The sequence below is a fragment of the Saccopteryx bilineata genome, chromosome 8 (genome assembly GCF_036850765.1).
Source record: "Saccopteryx bilineata isolate mSacBil1 chromosome 8, mSacBil1_pri_phased_curated, whole genome shotgun sequence".
Lineage (NCBI taxonomy): Eukaryota > Metazoa > Chordata > Mammalia > Chiroptera > Emballonuridae > Saccopteryx > Saccopteryx bilineata.
The window spans coordinates 60189990-60206308 of NC_089497.1; the positions used below are offsets into that span (position 1 = coordinate 60189990).

The following is a 16319-nucleotide window of genomic DNA, read 5'->3' on the forward strand; positions in this document are numbered from 1 at the left end:
TTCTCATCGTAATCTTAATGAGCATATCATGCTAACTTATTTTAAAAACTTCTTCAAAAGCTCTGACTTTGGAGAATAAACTCATGGGGAGCAGCTACTACCTACGCTTCAGTGTCCCCTTACTGATGTGGCTCTTGTCAAGTCCATCAATGACTTCTGTTGACAGCAGTGACCACTTCTCTTTCGGATTGTACTTGAATTTCTCAACAGCACTCTCCTTCCTCAGTAGACTTCTTCTTTTGGGTCTGTGATACCACACACTCCTGGATTATCTATCACTTTTGTGGGTACAGTTTTTCCATCTCTTTTTCTGGCCTTTCCTTCTTTACCTGTCTTTTCAATCTACATCATCTCTCTATCAGGGGTCCCCAAACTTTTTACACAGGGGGCCAGTTCACTGTCCCTCAGACCATTGGAGGGTTGCCACATACAGTGCTCCTCTCACTGACCACCAATGAAAGAGGTGCCCCTTCTGGAAGTGCAGGGGGGGGGATAAATGGCCTCAGGGGGCCGCATGCGGCCCGTGGGCCCGTAGTTTGGGGATGCCTGCTCTAAGTGATTTCAACCAACCCTATAATTTTAATGTCATCTACATGCTGATGTATCCCAAATTTATATCCCTGGCCTGATGCTTATCCTGAGCTCTGGAAATGCAGCTACTCAGCATCTAATTTTGGATATTTAACAGAATGTAGATATAACATGACCAAATAGAACTCTTTCTTCTATAACAATTAATTTACTTTATTCTTACAATTAACAAAACCATTTTAATATTTATGGTCTAGTTTGTACTGCTTACTGTAATAAGAGTGAAAGAAAAGCAGCAAAGTAGAGCTAATACCGTCTGAAGAGAGTTCTAAAATAGAACCAGGAGGCCCCTGGGAAGCTTAGCTAACTCATCTCCCTCCATGTGGAAGGAACTTTTGAAATGGGCTAAGCCACAAATGGCTACATCCTAAACTGGCTCTGCATCACTGAGCTCTCTGTTAAGAAATGAAATTTATGCCTAGGAACAAGCATAAGTAAGTAACCATGTATAACATTTTGTAAGTGTGCTTGCCAGCACCATTCGCAGCTCTTTCAAAACAACTTGTATAATTGTTGGAAACCCCCTTTTTTCTGTCTTTTTTTTCCCTTTGGTTCACAATTAGGTTTCTACCCAAATCTGTGTGTCATAAATTACTATTCCTAAGGCCCCAAATAAAGCTTTTGTTTGCTTTACAGTTCTTGGTCAAAATTAATTGATATTGGCACTTGGAATATGTCAGTGGAAAAAAACAGAAACAAATAAAATTCCTCAAAATAGCACCACTATCTTTTAGTTGTTCAAAGACCGGGAGTCACCCTTACTTTGTCACTTTTCTTTTCTTTTTTAATGTTTAATTCAACTTTTTAATACCTTAGAAATTTTCAAACACCTAATACAGATCCCTGGACTTTTTATATATATATATATATAATTTTATTTTTTTAATGGGGTGACATCAATAAATCAGGGTACATATATTCAAAGAAAACATGTCCAGGTTATCTTGTCATTCAATTATGTTGCATATCCATCACCCAAAGTCAGATTGTCCTCTGTCACCTTCTATCTAGTTTTCTTTGTGCCACTCCCCCTCACTTTTCTTTAACCTTAACATCCAATACATATGAAATTCGTACTGGCTCTACCTCTAAAGATATCCTGTATGAAATTTGTACTGGCTTTACCTCTAAAGATATCCTGTATCCTTTCTCTCCATCTCTACTATAGCCACTCTCACAAAACAGTGTCACTTCTGCTAGATTACTGCAATAATCTTACAACTAATCTTGCTTCCACAATTACTGCCTTCCCCTTAACTTCCATTTATCTTTCAAACAGTGGTAAGAGTGCTAGTTTTATTAATCTAAATTTTATTGTCATACTCTTGTTTAAAATGCTCCAGTGGCTTCTCATTTCCACTAATTCCACAGTCTTACATGGTTTATTTCTGCTTCCCCAACTTTACACCCTATTGCTATTCAGTTACTAGTCTAGGCACCCCAGTCTTTCTGTCTCTTGAGCATTGCCAAGTTTGTAATCATCTCAGCACCTTTGATTTTGCTATTTCCTTTGCCTAAACCACTTTCCCCTTAGATCTTCATATGATTGACTTTTTTTTAATTCAAATTTTAGCTCAAATGTCACCACCTCATAAAGGTCACTTTAAATAATGACCAAGCCAATTATTCTCTAGCACACAGTTCTGCTTTATGTTTTCACAGTACTTGTCACAACCTGAAATTAATGATATTTATCTGTAGTTTTATTTGTTTTTGCCTACCTCCCCTCACCTCTTGTCTGTCTTGATCACTGCTGCATTTCCAAAACATCTAACAGTACCTGACATATCAAAAGAGTTTGTTAAATATTTGTTAAATCTATTGAAAGAGCCCTGGCCGGTTGGCTCAGTGTAGAGCGTCGGCCTGGCGTGCAGGAGTCCCGGGTTCGATTCCTGGCCAGGGCACACAGGAGAAGTGCCCATCTGCTTCTCCATCCCCTCCCCACCCCTCCCCCTCTCCTTCCTCTCTGTCTCTCTTTTCCCCTCCCGCAGCCAAGGCTCCACTCGAGCAAAGTTGGCCCGGGTGCTGGGGATAGCTCCATGGCCTCTGCCTCAGGCACTAGAATGGCTCTGGTTGCAACAGAGCAACGCCCCAGATGGGCAGAACATCACCCCCTGGCGGGCATGCCAGGTAGATCCCGGTCGGGCACATGCGGGAGTCTGTCTGACTTCCTCCCCGTTTCCAACTTCAGAAAAAAAAAAATCTATTGAAAGAACACCTTTGGCAGTCCTTATTGTTAACAGAGTTCTCTTTCACCTCAAACCAAATCTCTCTGTGTAATTATCATCCATCATAGTTCTGTCATTTGGGATGGAACAGAATAGTTTGGATTTTCTCCCCAGAACAGTCTTTTACATATTTGAAAATAGTTCTCATTTCTTGTGACTATTCCCTTCTACGTAACAAGTATCTCCAGGGTTTTCTCTGGGATTTTTTTTTTTTGATAAATAACTTGATTGCTTTCTATATTCATCATTGATTAACTCATTCATTATAAGAAAAGGAGATAAAAAAGAACAGCCATCTTTGTCCTACTATTTAGAGTTAATCAATTAAAGCATTTGATGTGTTTCCTTCTAGTCATATGTGTGTGTATATATATGTGTATATATATATAAAATTTGAATTGTCTTCTCTATGTAATTATGCATCCCGTTTTAAAATTTAATCTCATAATTATTATAAAATGTTATTAACTACTTTAATTCTTTCTTATTGTGGTAAAATATAACATAAAATTTGCCACTTTTGCTATTTGTAAGTGTCCAGTTCAAGGGTATTAGTTACATTCCCAGTATTGTGCAACTATCACTACTATCCGTTTCCAAAACTTTTCCATCACCACAAACAGAAACTCTGTACCCATTAAACAATAACTCCCTATTGCTCTCCCTTTCAATCTACTCTACTTTTTGTCTCTAAGAATATTCCTAGTCAAGGTATTTCAAATAAGTCACATCATGCAATATTTGTTCCTCTGTCTGGCGTATTTCAGTTAGCATACTGTTTTCAGGGTTCATTTACATTGCAGCATGTATCAGGACTTCGTTCTTTTTTATGCCTGAATAATATTCCATTTTATATATTTACCACATTTGTTATCCATTTGCCCATTGATGGACTTTGGTCGCTTTCACCTTCTGTGAATAATGCTGCAATGAACATTTGCATAAAATATCTGTTTGGGCTCCTGTTTTTAATTCCTTTTGGTATAGGAATGAAATTACTGTATTATATGGCAATAATTTATTTAACTTTGAGAAACTACTGGGAGAGTAAGCATGTTACTTAGATAATTAATGAAAGAGGAGGGAGCAAACGGCATGTCACTCCAGGAATAACTGGCATCCTCTGCCAAACAGAGCAAAATGTCTTGCCTAGTGTCGTAGGCAGGAAAGATAGCTTCACAGCCACCCAGGAAAGGGAGGGGGAACTGGCAGTGTTCAGCCGGATTAACAGGGGAGGGTGAAAATGCTAAGGGGGGAATTCTTTCACTGAGTGCATGCGCAGTAGAAACCAAATAAAAAAGTGAAACTCTGAGGCATACACAGTAGGAGCCAAAATGGCAAACATACAAGGGGGAAGACACTAGCCTGGAAAAATCTGGTAAAAAAGAAACTGGATTGGAGGGCACAAACACACGCCTGGGAAAGTCCAGGAAAGAGATTGGATAGTTTGGAAAAAACAAAAACAAAACCAAAAAAACAAAAAGGTCTGCTCTGTCCTGAACCTAGAGAAATATATGGAAGCTTAGCAAGAACGTTGGGCAGCCGCTGCCCTTGCACTGCCTGAGAGTGTACTATCATTTTTCACTTTGCCACTCTCTCTCAAAACTCCTTCTATGTAAGTGCCTCTGAAATTCTCTTCCCACAACACTGCCGAAAACCCTATTTCCTCTGGTAACACTACCAAGCTATTTTCCATAGTGACTACATCGATTTATAATCTCACTAGCAATGTGTAAGGGTTTCAATTTCTCTGCAGCCTTATCAGTCAGTACTTGTTATTTAACTTTAAAACATTATTTTAGATATTCTAATAGTGTAGAGTAGGTTCTTATGGTGATTTTGATTTTCATTTCTCTAATGACTAATAATGTTGAGCATGTTGTCATGGGCTTATGGTTCTTTGTAGGTTTTGTTTGGAGAAATGTTTATTCAAGTTCTTTGCCCATTTTTTACCTGGATTTTAATCTTTTGTGATTCCTGAGTTCTGGAGTCTTTATATACTGTGGATATTAAAAACCTTATCAGATGGACCCTGGCCAGGTAGCTCAGTTGGTTGGAGTGTCAGCCTGACATACTGAGGTTGAGGGTTTGATCCTGGTCAGGGCACATACAAAAATCAAACAGTCATAGCATAAATGATTGGAATAACAAAATCAATGTTTCTCTCTCTCTCTCTCTCCTTCCCTCCCTCCCTCCCTCTTCCTTCCTCTCTCTCTAAAAACTAATTTTATATAAAAAAACATGATCAGATATATGATTAAATATATTTTCTCCCATTTTGTATGTTATATTTTCACTTTCTTGATACAAATGTCCTTTCTTGTATAAAAGTATTTAATTTTGATTAAGTCCAATTTATCTTTTTTCTGTTGTTGTTCATGCTTTTGGAGTCATATCTAAGAATCCATTGTCAAATCCAAGGCCATGAAGTTTATACTATGTTTTCTTCTAATAATTTGATGACTTTAGCTCCTGTATTCAGGTCATTGAGTCATGTTCTGTATATGGTGTGAGCTAGAGCTCCAACTTCGTGTTTCACATGTGGCAATCCAGTTGTCCCGAAACTATTTGTTAAAGAAATTGTTCTTTCCACCATTAAGTAGCCTTGAGACTCATGTTGCAAATCAATTGGCTATAGATGTGTAGGTCTATTTTTGGATCCTTAGTTCTATTCCTCTAGTCCAAGGGTCCCCAAACTTTTTACATAAGGGGTCAGTTCTCTGTCCCTCAGACCGTTGGAGGACCGGAGTATAAAAAAAACTATGAACGAATCCCTATGCACACTGCACATATCTTATTTTTAAGTAAAAAAACAAAAAGAGAACAAATACAATATTTAAAATAAAGAACAAGTAAATTTAAATCAACAAACTGACCAGTATTTCAATGGGAACTATGCTCCTCTCACTGACCACCAATGAAACAGGTGCCCCTTCCAGAAGTGCGGTGGGGGCCGGATAAATGGCCTCAGGGGGCTGCATGTGGCCCGCGGGCCGTAGTTTGGGGACCTCTGCTCTAGTCTGTATGTCTATCCTTATTCCAGCAACACACTGTTTTGATTACTGTTTTGTAGTAAGTTAGCAATTAGAATGTGTGAGTACTCCAATATTGTTCACCTTTTTTAAAATGTTTGACTTTTCCATATGAATTTGAGGGTCAGTTTTTTTACTTTTCAAAAATAAAAAAAAAACAACATTTGAATTTTGATAGGGATTGCATTGAATTTATAGATCACTTTAAATAGTATTGACATTGTAACAGTATCACATCTTCCGATCCATAAACATTGGATGTATTTCAATTTATTGATGTTTTCTTTAGTTTCTTTCAGCAAAGGTTTAATAATTTTCAGTGTACAATACTTTCTCCTCTTTGGTTAGATTTAAGTCTAGTTATGTATTCTTTTGTGTGCTATGGAATTGAAATTGTTTTCTCAATTTCTTTTAGAAATCGTTAGTTGCCAATGTATAAAGACACAACTGTTTCTTATGTATTGGCCTTGTACCTTATAACATAGCTGAATTTATTTAATAACTAGTAGATTTCTTACAGATTCTTTGGGATTTCTAATATATAGAATTATGCCACTTATGAATAGAGATAGTTTTATTTCTTCTTTACAATTTGGATGACTTTTATTTCTTCTTTGATTGTTCTGGATAGAACTACGAGCATCATGTTAAACAGCAGTGGTGAAAGCATCCTTTTCTTGTTCCTGATCTTAGGGGACAGCGTTCAGTCCTTTGCCCCTGAGTATGACATTAGCTGTGGGATTTACACTGCAAAATACACAATCATGGAGATGATACGTAACATCCTCAGTTTAAAGCAATCTAGTTTGACTTGACATCTGAACTGTTATAGCATGCCAAAACTCTGCTACGAAACATCTGTCTCCTTTTATGTTGTCACTAATTTATGTCACTTTTATCAATTGTGTGTCAAGTAACTTAGATAATTACTTTATGCATTTGTCTTTTAAATTGGAATAAAAAAATAAAGTTAAAAACTAAAAATACAATCATATACTTTCAAATTTATTGAAATAGTTACTTTTACTACACAAAATAAGAATGTCAATAAAGAGATAGAAATTATAAAAAGGATGCTTTAAAAATAATTTTTAAGCTTTTTAAAATAATTTTTATCTCTTTAATTAACATTCTAATTTTATATATACATTATTTTCCTGATTTCATTGAGTTCTTTGAACATATTTAAGAGCATTGTTTTAAAGTCTCTGCTCATTAAGTTCAATATCTGGACTTCCTCAGAGATTTTTTTTTCATTTATTTTGTTATATTGAGTTTTATAATGTCTTAACTCTGTAAATAAGATTTTTCCTATTCCCTTGGGCTGAATGGATTTTTTTGTTTGTTTGTTTTATTTTGGTGTTTTTTGAAGGTTGTAGTAGTCCATATATTCAGTGACTTTTCTAAACTATTTTTGTAAAGACTATCAGTTGTCATGTGTAGTCACTGAAATCTCTATTCCTTTAGCTTTTGTTCAAGTAGTGTTTTGACAGAGATTTTCTTGAACTCTGTGAGTTTAAAAATATGAAAAAACAAAGTACCCCTCCCAATCTTTGCAGGTTTGTTCTGTGCTGGGCACTTCAACACTTACCAGGCTTGTGTTGAGTCTATAGGCTATCCAGAGGTGATAGCATAGAGGTTTTTTTTTTTTTTATCTTTCCTAAACATACATCTTGTCATGGGTGTGTACATGACTTTTTATGTTCCCAGTACACACAGGTGATTGTATGTACCATAATTTCCACAGCACACAAACTTCTGCTTTCTTTCCAGGCTTTAGGCTTTTATGTGTTACCTGCAATCTGCAGGTAGTTTGTTAACCTTACACTGCTTTGGAGCAGTGCATGCTGCTTTCCCACCCCAAGTCAGTTTTGCATTAGCTGAAACAGAGATGAGCAGCTTGCCCCAGTACTTCAGGGAGCCCCCAGACAAGTTAGAACAGACACAGACATGTGGAATGATTTGTGGATAAATCTGTTCTTCCCTCTCTGTAACTATGGACGAGGGTCCCCACTGATATGCATGCTGCCATCTTGAAGCTTGTCACTGAGCTGGATGGGGAAGGAAGGGCAAGTAGAGATGCACAAGGCTTTCCTATCATTTTTAAGTTGCCCTTTTCTTGATTCAACATGTATTTGGATTCTATAAACATTTGTTTATTTTTCAGAGTTCTGACAAAGTTGATACTTACAGTTTCTGCTTGTTTTTCAATGTTTTTGTGGTGGGGTGGGATCTTGAAGCTGCTTATACTGCTGTTTTGCTGAGGTCACTCATCACTTTATTCCTTCAGTGTTTGAAAGAATTACTTCTTAGTGACTACATTTTGTTACACTATATAGTTGTGCCATAATTTATTATAAAGGATGCAGTGATGAGCATCTTTCTACATCTCTGTTTTGTTTTTTCATAAGATAAAATGCCAGAAGTCGAATAACTACTTGAAAAGTTACAAAAGTTTTTCAGTCTCTTCCTTGTCATTGCCACATTGCCTTACAGAATGTATTCGTCAATTTACTTTCCCACAAGCAGCGTAAGAAAAGCGTGCATTTTAATACTTCCTCACCTACAATTTAATCATCTTTGCCCATTTAATAAAGGCAAAAAGAGCATCTTGCAGTTGTTCTATGTCTGCTGTCTTAAGAATTTCTCATATGACTTCAGTTTGAATCTATTTATTGTATTGTTCACTCAGTTTGTGATGTACTTCAATTTGTCAATTTCTTCAGATGTTTAAGTCAAAGAAAAAACACCATTCTTCTGACGAAGAATGAAGCATTTTTCTGCTCTCATACATATGCAACTTGATTTTATTTTATAGTGAATTTGAATGGTGCCTACCCCAAGCTGGTGCCTTTCAGACCTGCCGGACGACTGATCTCCCCACCTTTGCTGCTCTCTGTGATTTTCAACATCCTTCTCAGCCTGGCCATGCACATTGTGGGTTTCATTCTGGTTCAGAGGCAGCCTTGGTATAACATGGAGATGCACAGGTATGACCACAAACTTGATTCCAGCTTCCCATACTCTAATTTCTATTTAACATCATCTGGATCATATGATGGGAGGCAACGGGGTCTTCATTCTGCCAAATGATTTGGCTTCCCTAAATCCCTTGGGTAGTTTTCCAGTGATCTTCATTTCTCAGTAACACAATTTGATGGTCACATTCATTAGCACTTATCTTTGCCTATCTTAGATAATAATCTATGACCATCTTTTCTATCTAGGGTGACCATGCATTGTAGTTTGCCTGGATACCCCCAGTTTAAGCCTGGTATCCTATAAAATTTCTAATATTTTTTTCATATTCAAATATGTTCCTGCTGCATGATAAATTATATAGTCACCTTACTAATAAATGTTTAGAGATTTAATCCACTAAAGGGAAGAATTATGAATTACTCACCCTTCTCTCTCACATATAGCCTTAATATATGTGATTGGTTCTCAATATTTTGAATAAATTAATTGGATCTATCTATCTATCTATCTATCTATCATCTATCTACCTACCTACCTATCTAAATATCTATTATCTATCTATCTATCTACCTAATAATTTTTCTATCTATCCAAAATATAGATCTATCTGTTCTGGTTTCTTTCTCCTTATTTTTCAGTATATTCTTTCCCAAAGTGTAGGCAGTTGTAGAAACATTGAGGGCATGGAGTCTCATATGTAAGCTCCATAGGTGTCTGCCATCTTACTTCATCAGCTTCTTTGGTTTCCTTTTTAGTGCCTGCACAGTGCAAAATGAAACCATCTCAAACTTAACCACCCCTCCAACTGCTCCAGAAAAAGATAGAAGTGATGGTGACTTAGCAAGTTTTGAGAACACTACTATATGGTTCTTGGGAACAATCAACTGTATTATTGTGGCTCTTATCTTCTCTAAAGGAAAACCATTTAGGCAGCCGACCTATAAAAACTGTGAGTAAAGTTGTATGGGATCAGGGGCGAGAAGTCATCAGAGAGGAGAACAGGCATGCCTAGGTCATTCAGGGAGTAGCTGCAGAATTGGCACTCATTCTGGGTCTCCGAATGTCTAGGTCTTTTTGTGGTCTTGCTCCCATTTTTAAAGCTGTGTAAAATACCAAGGCTTTTTTATCCACCTCTTACCTTCACCAGCAATTTGTCTCTAGGTGTCCTTTCATGGAATCACTTCCAGTTGGGAAGACTTGTTTATCTCTCTGCTTGTCGGCCCCCATCCCAGAGGAGGTGGGGAGAAGAGACAGAGCACTCATTTGGAACATGTCTCCTGCTGTGAAGACAATGGTCAGGATGACATCGTAGGATTGGCAGGCTGAGAGTGGTCCAGCCTGGGGGAGCCTCACTACAGACAACTCTGGAGGCTCTTGGCCAAAGCACTTCCTACTTCCTTACATTCTGAGTGGGAGGTGGAGCGTGTATTAGGAGAAGAAGGTGACCTACTTTGCTTTGGGACATTTATTTAGATACAATCATTACTCCTCTAATTGGGAAAATTTAGAAGTATAGTTGAAAAGTTAATGTCCTCATAAAATTTTGTTCAGAGAAAATTATTTTGCCCTTCTTCTTCTTGGGATGACAAAGCAGTTGACAATGCTCACCTTGACAGATTTGCAATTTAAGCATTTATTTATATACAGCCCTCTATTTTTCCAGAAAAGTATTTGAGGTGCATGATTTAGTTTAAAGAGGTTCACATACTTGAATGACTTTAAGGCATTTATTTTGTAATAACAAAAACAATTTTTTTTGTAGTAAGTGTATTTGGTCAGTCTTACCCTATGTATATTTGCCATTTTTATTAATTGAAATCTACAATGTGGATGTGTAAATTTTCACTTACCTCAAGGACATACATAGAAACTTTAGAGGTGAGATCCATTGCATAACAATGACTACTTTCCATCTTTTATGCTGTGTTTGCCTGTGGAAATCAAGTCAATTTAATCAGCATTAATCTAGAATTTGTCTTTCAATAGATATGACACTCTATATTCTGATTTCTCTAAATGATAGCCTGTGTTCTTATTTCCTCAGATATATTTGTCCTTGCGCTGATCATACAGCTGGCTGTGTGTCTATTCATTCTATTTGCTGATATTCCAGATTTTTATAGGCGTTTGGATGTAAGTCTTATCTCAGGAATATGGTGATGTTTTACAGTTACTTAACACCCTGACTTCTAAAAGCAGGTCACAGTAGCAATTGTCATGGATTCTTGACACCAATTATTCTTTGGGGAAAGTTTTTTAAAATGCTGGATTTATTCATATTTTTTATTTAAGCTGGGCAGGAAATAAAAACTCTGTCTAGTCTTGGTTTCAAGTATTTCAAAAGCATTGGACATTTTTCTTTTAAATGATTTCCTTTAAGATTGGAAAATCTATTTATACATTTTTTTTTCAAATGTGAGAGAATTTCTCCCTAAATGCTTCTGTTTTAAAGCCGCTTAAAAGAATTTTGCCTATAATACTTTTTCAGTTAGTTCTTAAATCAGTATTTACATTTTTAAACTTCTATGCAAATGTGCTTTTTTATGTTTGTACTTAATGTCAGCAAAACTTACCTTTAAAAAGCCATGCCTTGGCCCTGGCCGGTTGGCTCAGCAGTAGAGCGTCGGCCTGGCGTGCGGGGGACCCGGATTCGATTCCTGGCCAGGGCACATAAGAGAAGCACCCATTTGCTTCTCTACCCCCCCTCCTTCCTCTCTGTCTCTCTCTTCCCCTCCCACAGCCAAGGCTCCATTGGAGCAGAGATGGCCCGGGCGCTGGGGATGGCTCCTTGGCCTCTGCCCCAGGCGCTAGAGTGGCTCTGGTCGCGGCAGAGCAACGCCCCGGAGGGGCAAAGCATCACCCCTTGGTGGGCAGAGCGTCACCCCTGGTGGGCGTGCCGGGTGGATCCCGGTAGGGCACATGCGGGAGTCTGTCTGACTGTCTCTCCCCGTTTCCAGCTTCAGGAGAAAAAAAAAAAAAAAAAGGCCATGCCTTACCTCATGAACTCTTTTAGAATTTGTAACAAATTTAAATTATAAAAGACAGAAATTTTATGTATTCAAGCAAGGGAAAATATATATATTCTGATTCTTTTAACCCATCCCACTTTTCAATTAGAAGTTAATTGTTACTAATGTCTTTTAGACCAGTAAATATAAAGCAGAAGAGAAGATAAAGAAATTGAGGGGTTTTTTTCTTGGTACTTTGTAAACCTGCCTCCCTGCCTCTCCATCTCCTTAAAGACCAACCAGTTTCAGGAGGGTCAAGATACTATTTCATTCATCCTTGTGTAAACTGTGCCTTGCATAGTAAATGCTACATAATGGGAACGAATGACTGACAGATGGTTGCATGCCAGTTAGTTTCCCAAATGCAGACAGCACTTGGAGCACACATAGTGCATCCCAAGCCAACAATACCTTCCCAAACTCAGTGTGATATATAAACCAATGTCTACATTCAGTTTTCATTTTTATAATTGCATCACTGTGCTTAACAGTGTAATTGCCACTGTTGCTGTGTCTTCATGAATTACATTAAGTGGGTAGGGAGATAGTCTTTGCCCACTTGTCTTCCAAGTAAGTTAAAACTTTGAAATCCTGCAGAAATTAAGATTAAGACATGTTGGGTTTAGTCACACTGTTTAATAGTGAGGATGCTAAGAGGGAGGCTTGGTCCTCTGGTGTGACAAAGTAGAGAACGCATTTGGTTTGAAGGGAACACGTGTGAAGTCATTGCCAGCATGACTGCAAGGGATTCTGCAAAGAATTATTGCTTCTTTTAAAAATAATTACTTTTCTTATTAGTACATAAAATTGTGAGTACATTTTAGAAATGTGAACATGCAGATGGGGAAAAATAACATTGTTCATTTTCTCATTCCGTCTTTGAAAAATTCACATATTATAGATGAGCACTGACTGACTGGTTTAGGAAATTTATTTTATTTTAAATGGAAAAATGATGTTTTATAACCTAGTGATAGCTTATTTTTAAATAGTTGCATGGTTTTTTAAAACAGGGAGTAGTATGTTCACATGGTTTGAAATTCAAAAGTTAGCAGTGACAATCTCGTCACCACCCTTTTGCCCCAGCCACCAGTTTCCCGCTCTGGAGGCAACTGATGACAATAGTTTACTTCACAGATTTTTAGACATTTTTTACAGATGTATACAAATGATGGTGTGTGTGTGTGTGTGTTATGTGTATATTCCTCCATATTGTTATATAAATAGTAACAAACTATTACATTTGTCCAGGTTGTTGGAAATAGAGATGTCAAGATGAGCTGAGATGTATAAGAAAGTTATTGGAGGAACTGCCTATGGGAGAAAGGAATCAGGAAGCTAGAGGAGGTGGGGAGGGTACCACACTATGGTCTGACCCCTGTGAAGGGAAGGAAGGAAGGAAGGAAGGAAGGAAGGAAGGAAGGAAGGAAGGAAGGAAGGAAGGAAGGAAGGAGGGAGGGAGGGAGGGAGGGAGGGAAGGAAGGAAGGAAGGAAGGAAGGAAGGAAGGAAGGAAGGAAGGAAGGAAGGAAGGCCACATGAGTCAAGTTTCCACAGTTCTAAGAAAGTCAAGCCAAAGTTGCCCATCAAAGGTGTTTAGTGTCTCACAAGAATGAGTGTGATTAGAAGCCCTGCTGTGTTCAGTTATTATGAGCAGCCAGGGGAAGTGTGGCCTTAGGGTGAATGTGGTGGTGGATGTTGAGTCCGGTAGCTGGGGCAGCTGTCATTTTACCCTCCAGCTGCAGGGTGTCTGAGTGGAGCACTGTTGTGCTGCCATAGTCACATAAGAAATCCTATACCTTGTTCTGTGTAACAGTTTATTTTGTTCATCGATTCATATCAGTACAGAAAACTTCTTCATTCTTTTTTATGCTACTATAGTATTTCATTGTACACACACACACACACACACACACACACACGCCGTCATTTATGTGTAGTGTCCCATTGATAGATATTTAGATTATTTCTAATTTTTTACTATTACACACAAAGTTGCAATAAAATACCTTATACATATATCATTTCAACCATATCCAGCACATGTCTAGGATAAATTCCTAGAAATGAATTTGAACTTTCAATTTTAATAGCATGGCCCTCCATAGAGTTGTGCCGGTCTTTACACTCACTAGTGTACAGGCAACGTAAGAGGTAGTGCCGGGTGCGATGCTCTTGGCTTTGTTTCACTCACTCATTCATTCATTTATTCATCCATTTATCTATTTAATATGCATCTATAGCATATATGTCTTGAGCCTGGGGAGGGGTTAGGGAAGCTGCAGAGGAAGTGGGGAAAGAGAGAGGTAGTGACAGCCTGATTTCAGCCCCACTAGCTCTGTTGGTGAGTACCATTGAGATGGCGTAGCCTGACTCGCTGCATACACAGTGCTGAGAGTGCAGCCCTGACCAGGGACGCAGCAGCTCGGCCCAGCTGAGGAGCAGTGTGGCCCCACAGAGGAGATGGCGGTGCTGTCCACGTGGAGGTTTGACATGGGTACCCTCAGAGCCTCCTGCGAGTAGAGTCGCAGCGTGGCCCCACAGAGGAGATGGCGATGCTGTCCACGTGGAGGTTTGACATGGGTACCCTCAGAGCCTCCTGCGAGTAGAGTCGCAGCGTGGCCCCACAGAGGAGATGGCGATGCTGTCCACGTGGAGGTTTGACATGGGAACCCTCAGAGCCTCCTGCGAGTAGAGTCACATTCCTATGTTCCCTCACAAAACAATTAAAAGTCAAACAAAAATACTTTTATGATTATTTTGTGTTGTAAGGTGACCAGATTTTAGGAAATTTAGAAATTACAGAGAAAAAAGAAGAAGAACGGAAGATCAAAGAGAGAAAGTAGCTATCATAGTCCCCAAATGACTGGGATCATCGGGTATAATCCCTCCACACTGTTTTCTGTGTATACATGTATAGAAATACTTACACACATAAAACATACACATTATATATGTATATAACATCTACTTACACATATATGTATGTGTCTATTACCTACGTGATTTGTAACCTATGAAAATGTCCACTGTGAACCCACGGGCATTTCCAGCATATATTTGTCTTCAGACTAACTGCTTCTTCCTCTCCCTCCGCCAGCTGCTCTGCACGCCCCTGCTGTGGAGGGTCTACATTGTCATGATGCTCAGCTGCAACTTCCTTGTGTCCCTTGTTGTGGAGGTAAGTGCCTTCAGGCGGCTGGTCACTTGGGGGTGGGAATGGCATTTTGGGGAAAGGAACAGCTTTAGCTGACAAGGCTCAACAGCACAAGGGGCTCCCTTCGTCAGCAACCTGAGCAATGCTGCTTCCCTCTGATGAGTTCAAAGCAAGGGGTTTGTTTCCCCACCTGTGAAGTGGAGCTGGGGAGACTAGAACTATGATCTCTAAGGTCTTATTCATTTCTAAAATTTACAAAGACCCAATTCAATAACACACACATATATATATACACACACACACACACACACACACACACACACACACACACACAGACAACAGGCTAGTAATAGCTAGAGGGAGGGTGGAAGTAGGGGAGGGAGGGAAAAGGCGGGCAAGGGGGTGGAAAAAGACTTTGCAGGGGGCATGGGGGGCACAATGCAATGTGCAGAAGGTGTTATATTGAGTGGAACACTTGAAACCATGTCAACACAATACATTAAAAATAAAAATTTTAAAACGGCCAAATTCAATTTATTTTTTGAAATAGAGATTTTTCTTTTTTTTAATCATTCATACACTATAAAATTTACCTTTAAAAGTATACAATTTAGTGATTTTTAGTATATTTATTGTGTTGTGCAACCACCACTACCACCTAATTCTGGAAGGTTCTCATCACCCCAAAAGTAATCTTGTACCATTAGCATTCGCTCCTCATCCTCCCTTCTTCCTTCTCCACCCCCTGGCAACCACTAATTTACTTTCTGTCTCTATGGATTTGCCTATTCTTGACATTTCATATAAAGGGAATCATACAATATATGGCCTTTCGTGTCTGGCTTCTTTCACTTAAGAACATATGTTATTTTTACTTTACAGATGAAAATGAGATTCGCAGTGAGCTTTTCCTGGTTTTTATTCTTCAGCTCCCATAAACTTAATCCAATGAGCTTGTGCTCCCCTTTTCTTTGCTACATGGTTCATTCTGTCCTCCTTCTGTCCTGCTGACAGTGTTCAGTCTTCAGTTTACTGGGAGTGAGGGGATTCCCGCCCAAAAGCATTCATTCCACGGGAGGGGTGAGCTGCGGGATTCCCATCTGTCCCCATCTCCGCTCTCATTACGAACCCAGCCTGGTTCCAGTGAGGGGGTTCATGGAGAGCTAAGAGCATCCAGAGCCTGACTCCCCACAGTAGGTAGGAGCTCAACAAACCCTCTTTACGGAGCAGGGTAAAGAGTGCACAGGAGCTGGTGGCGGAACAAGACCTAGAACAGGGGACTGGAGTGTCTCTCTATGCTAAACCAGAGCTTCTCAAACTTGA

The 16319-nt window shown here is 38.8% G+C and overlaps 1 protein-coding gene across 2 annotated transcripts in view; it reads left to right on the forward strand.

Annotated features, from left to right (window-relative positions):
* The window catches only part of ATP13A4 (ATPase 13A4), a 141237-nt gene that overhangs the window by 119188 nt on the left and 5730 nt on the right, over positions 1-16319 (forward strand). Inside the window, exons 27-30 of one of the 2 annotated variants that reach the window (XM_066241702.1) lie at positions 8670-8841; positions 9589-9782; positions 10878-10966; positions 14940-15020. In XM_066241702.1, coding sequence (XP_066097799.1) covers positions 8670-8841; positions 9589-9782; positions 10878-10966; positions 14940-15020 — 536 coding nt within the window. The remainder of the gene's footprint in view (positions 1-8669; positions 8842-9588; positions 9783-10877; positions 10967-14939; positions 15021-16319) is intronic. The other variant, XM_066241703.1, reaches the window with a different exon arrangement.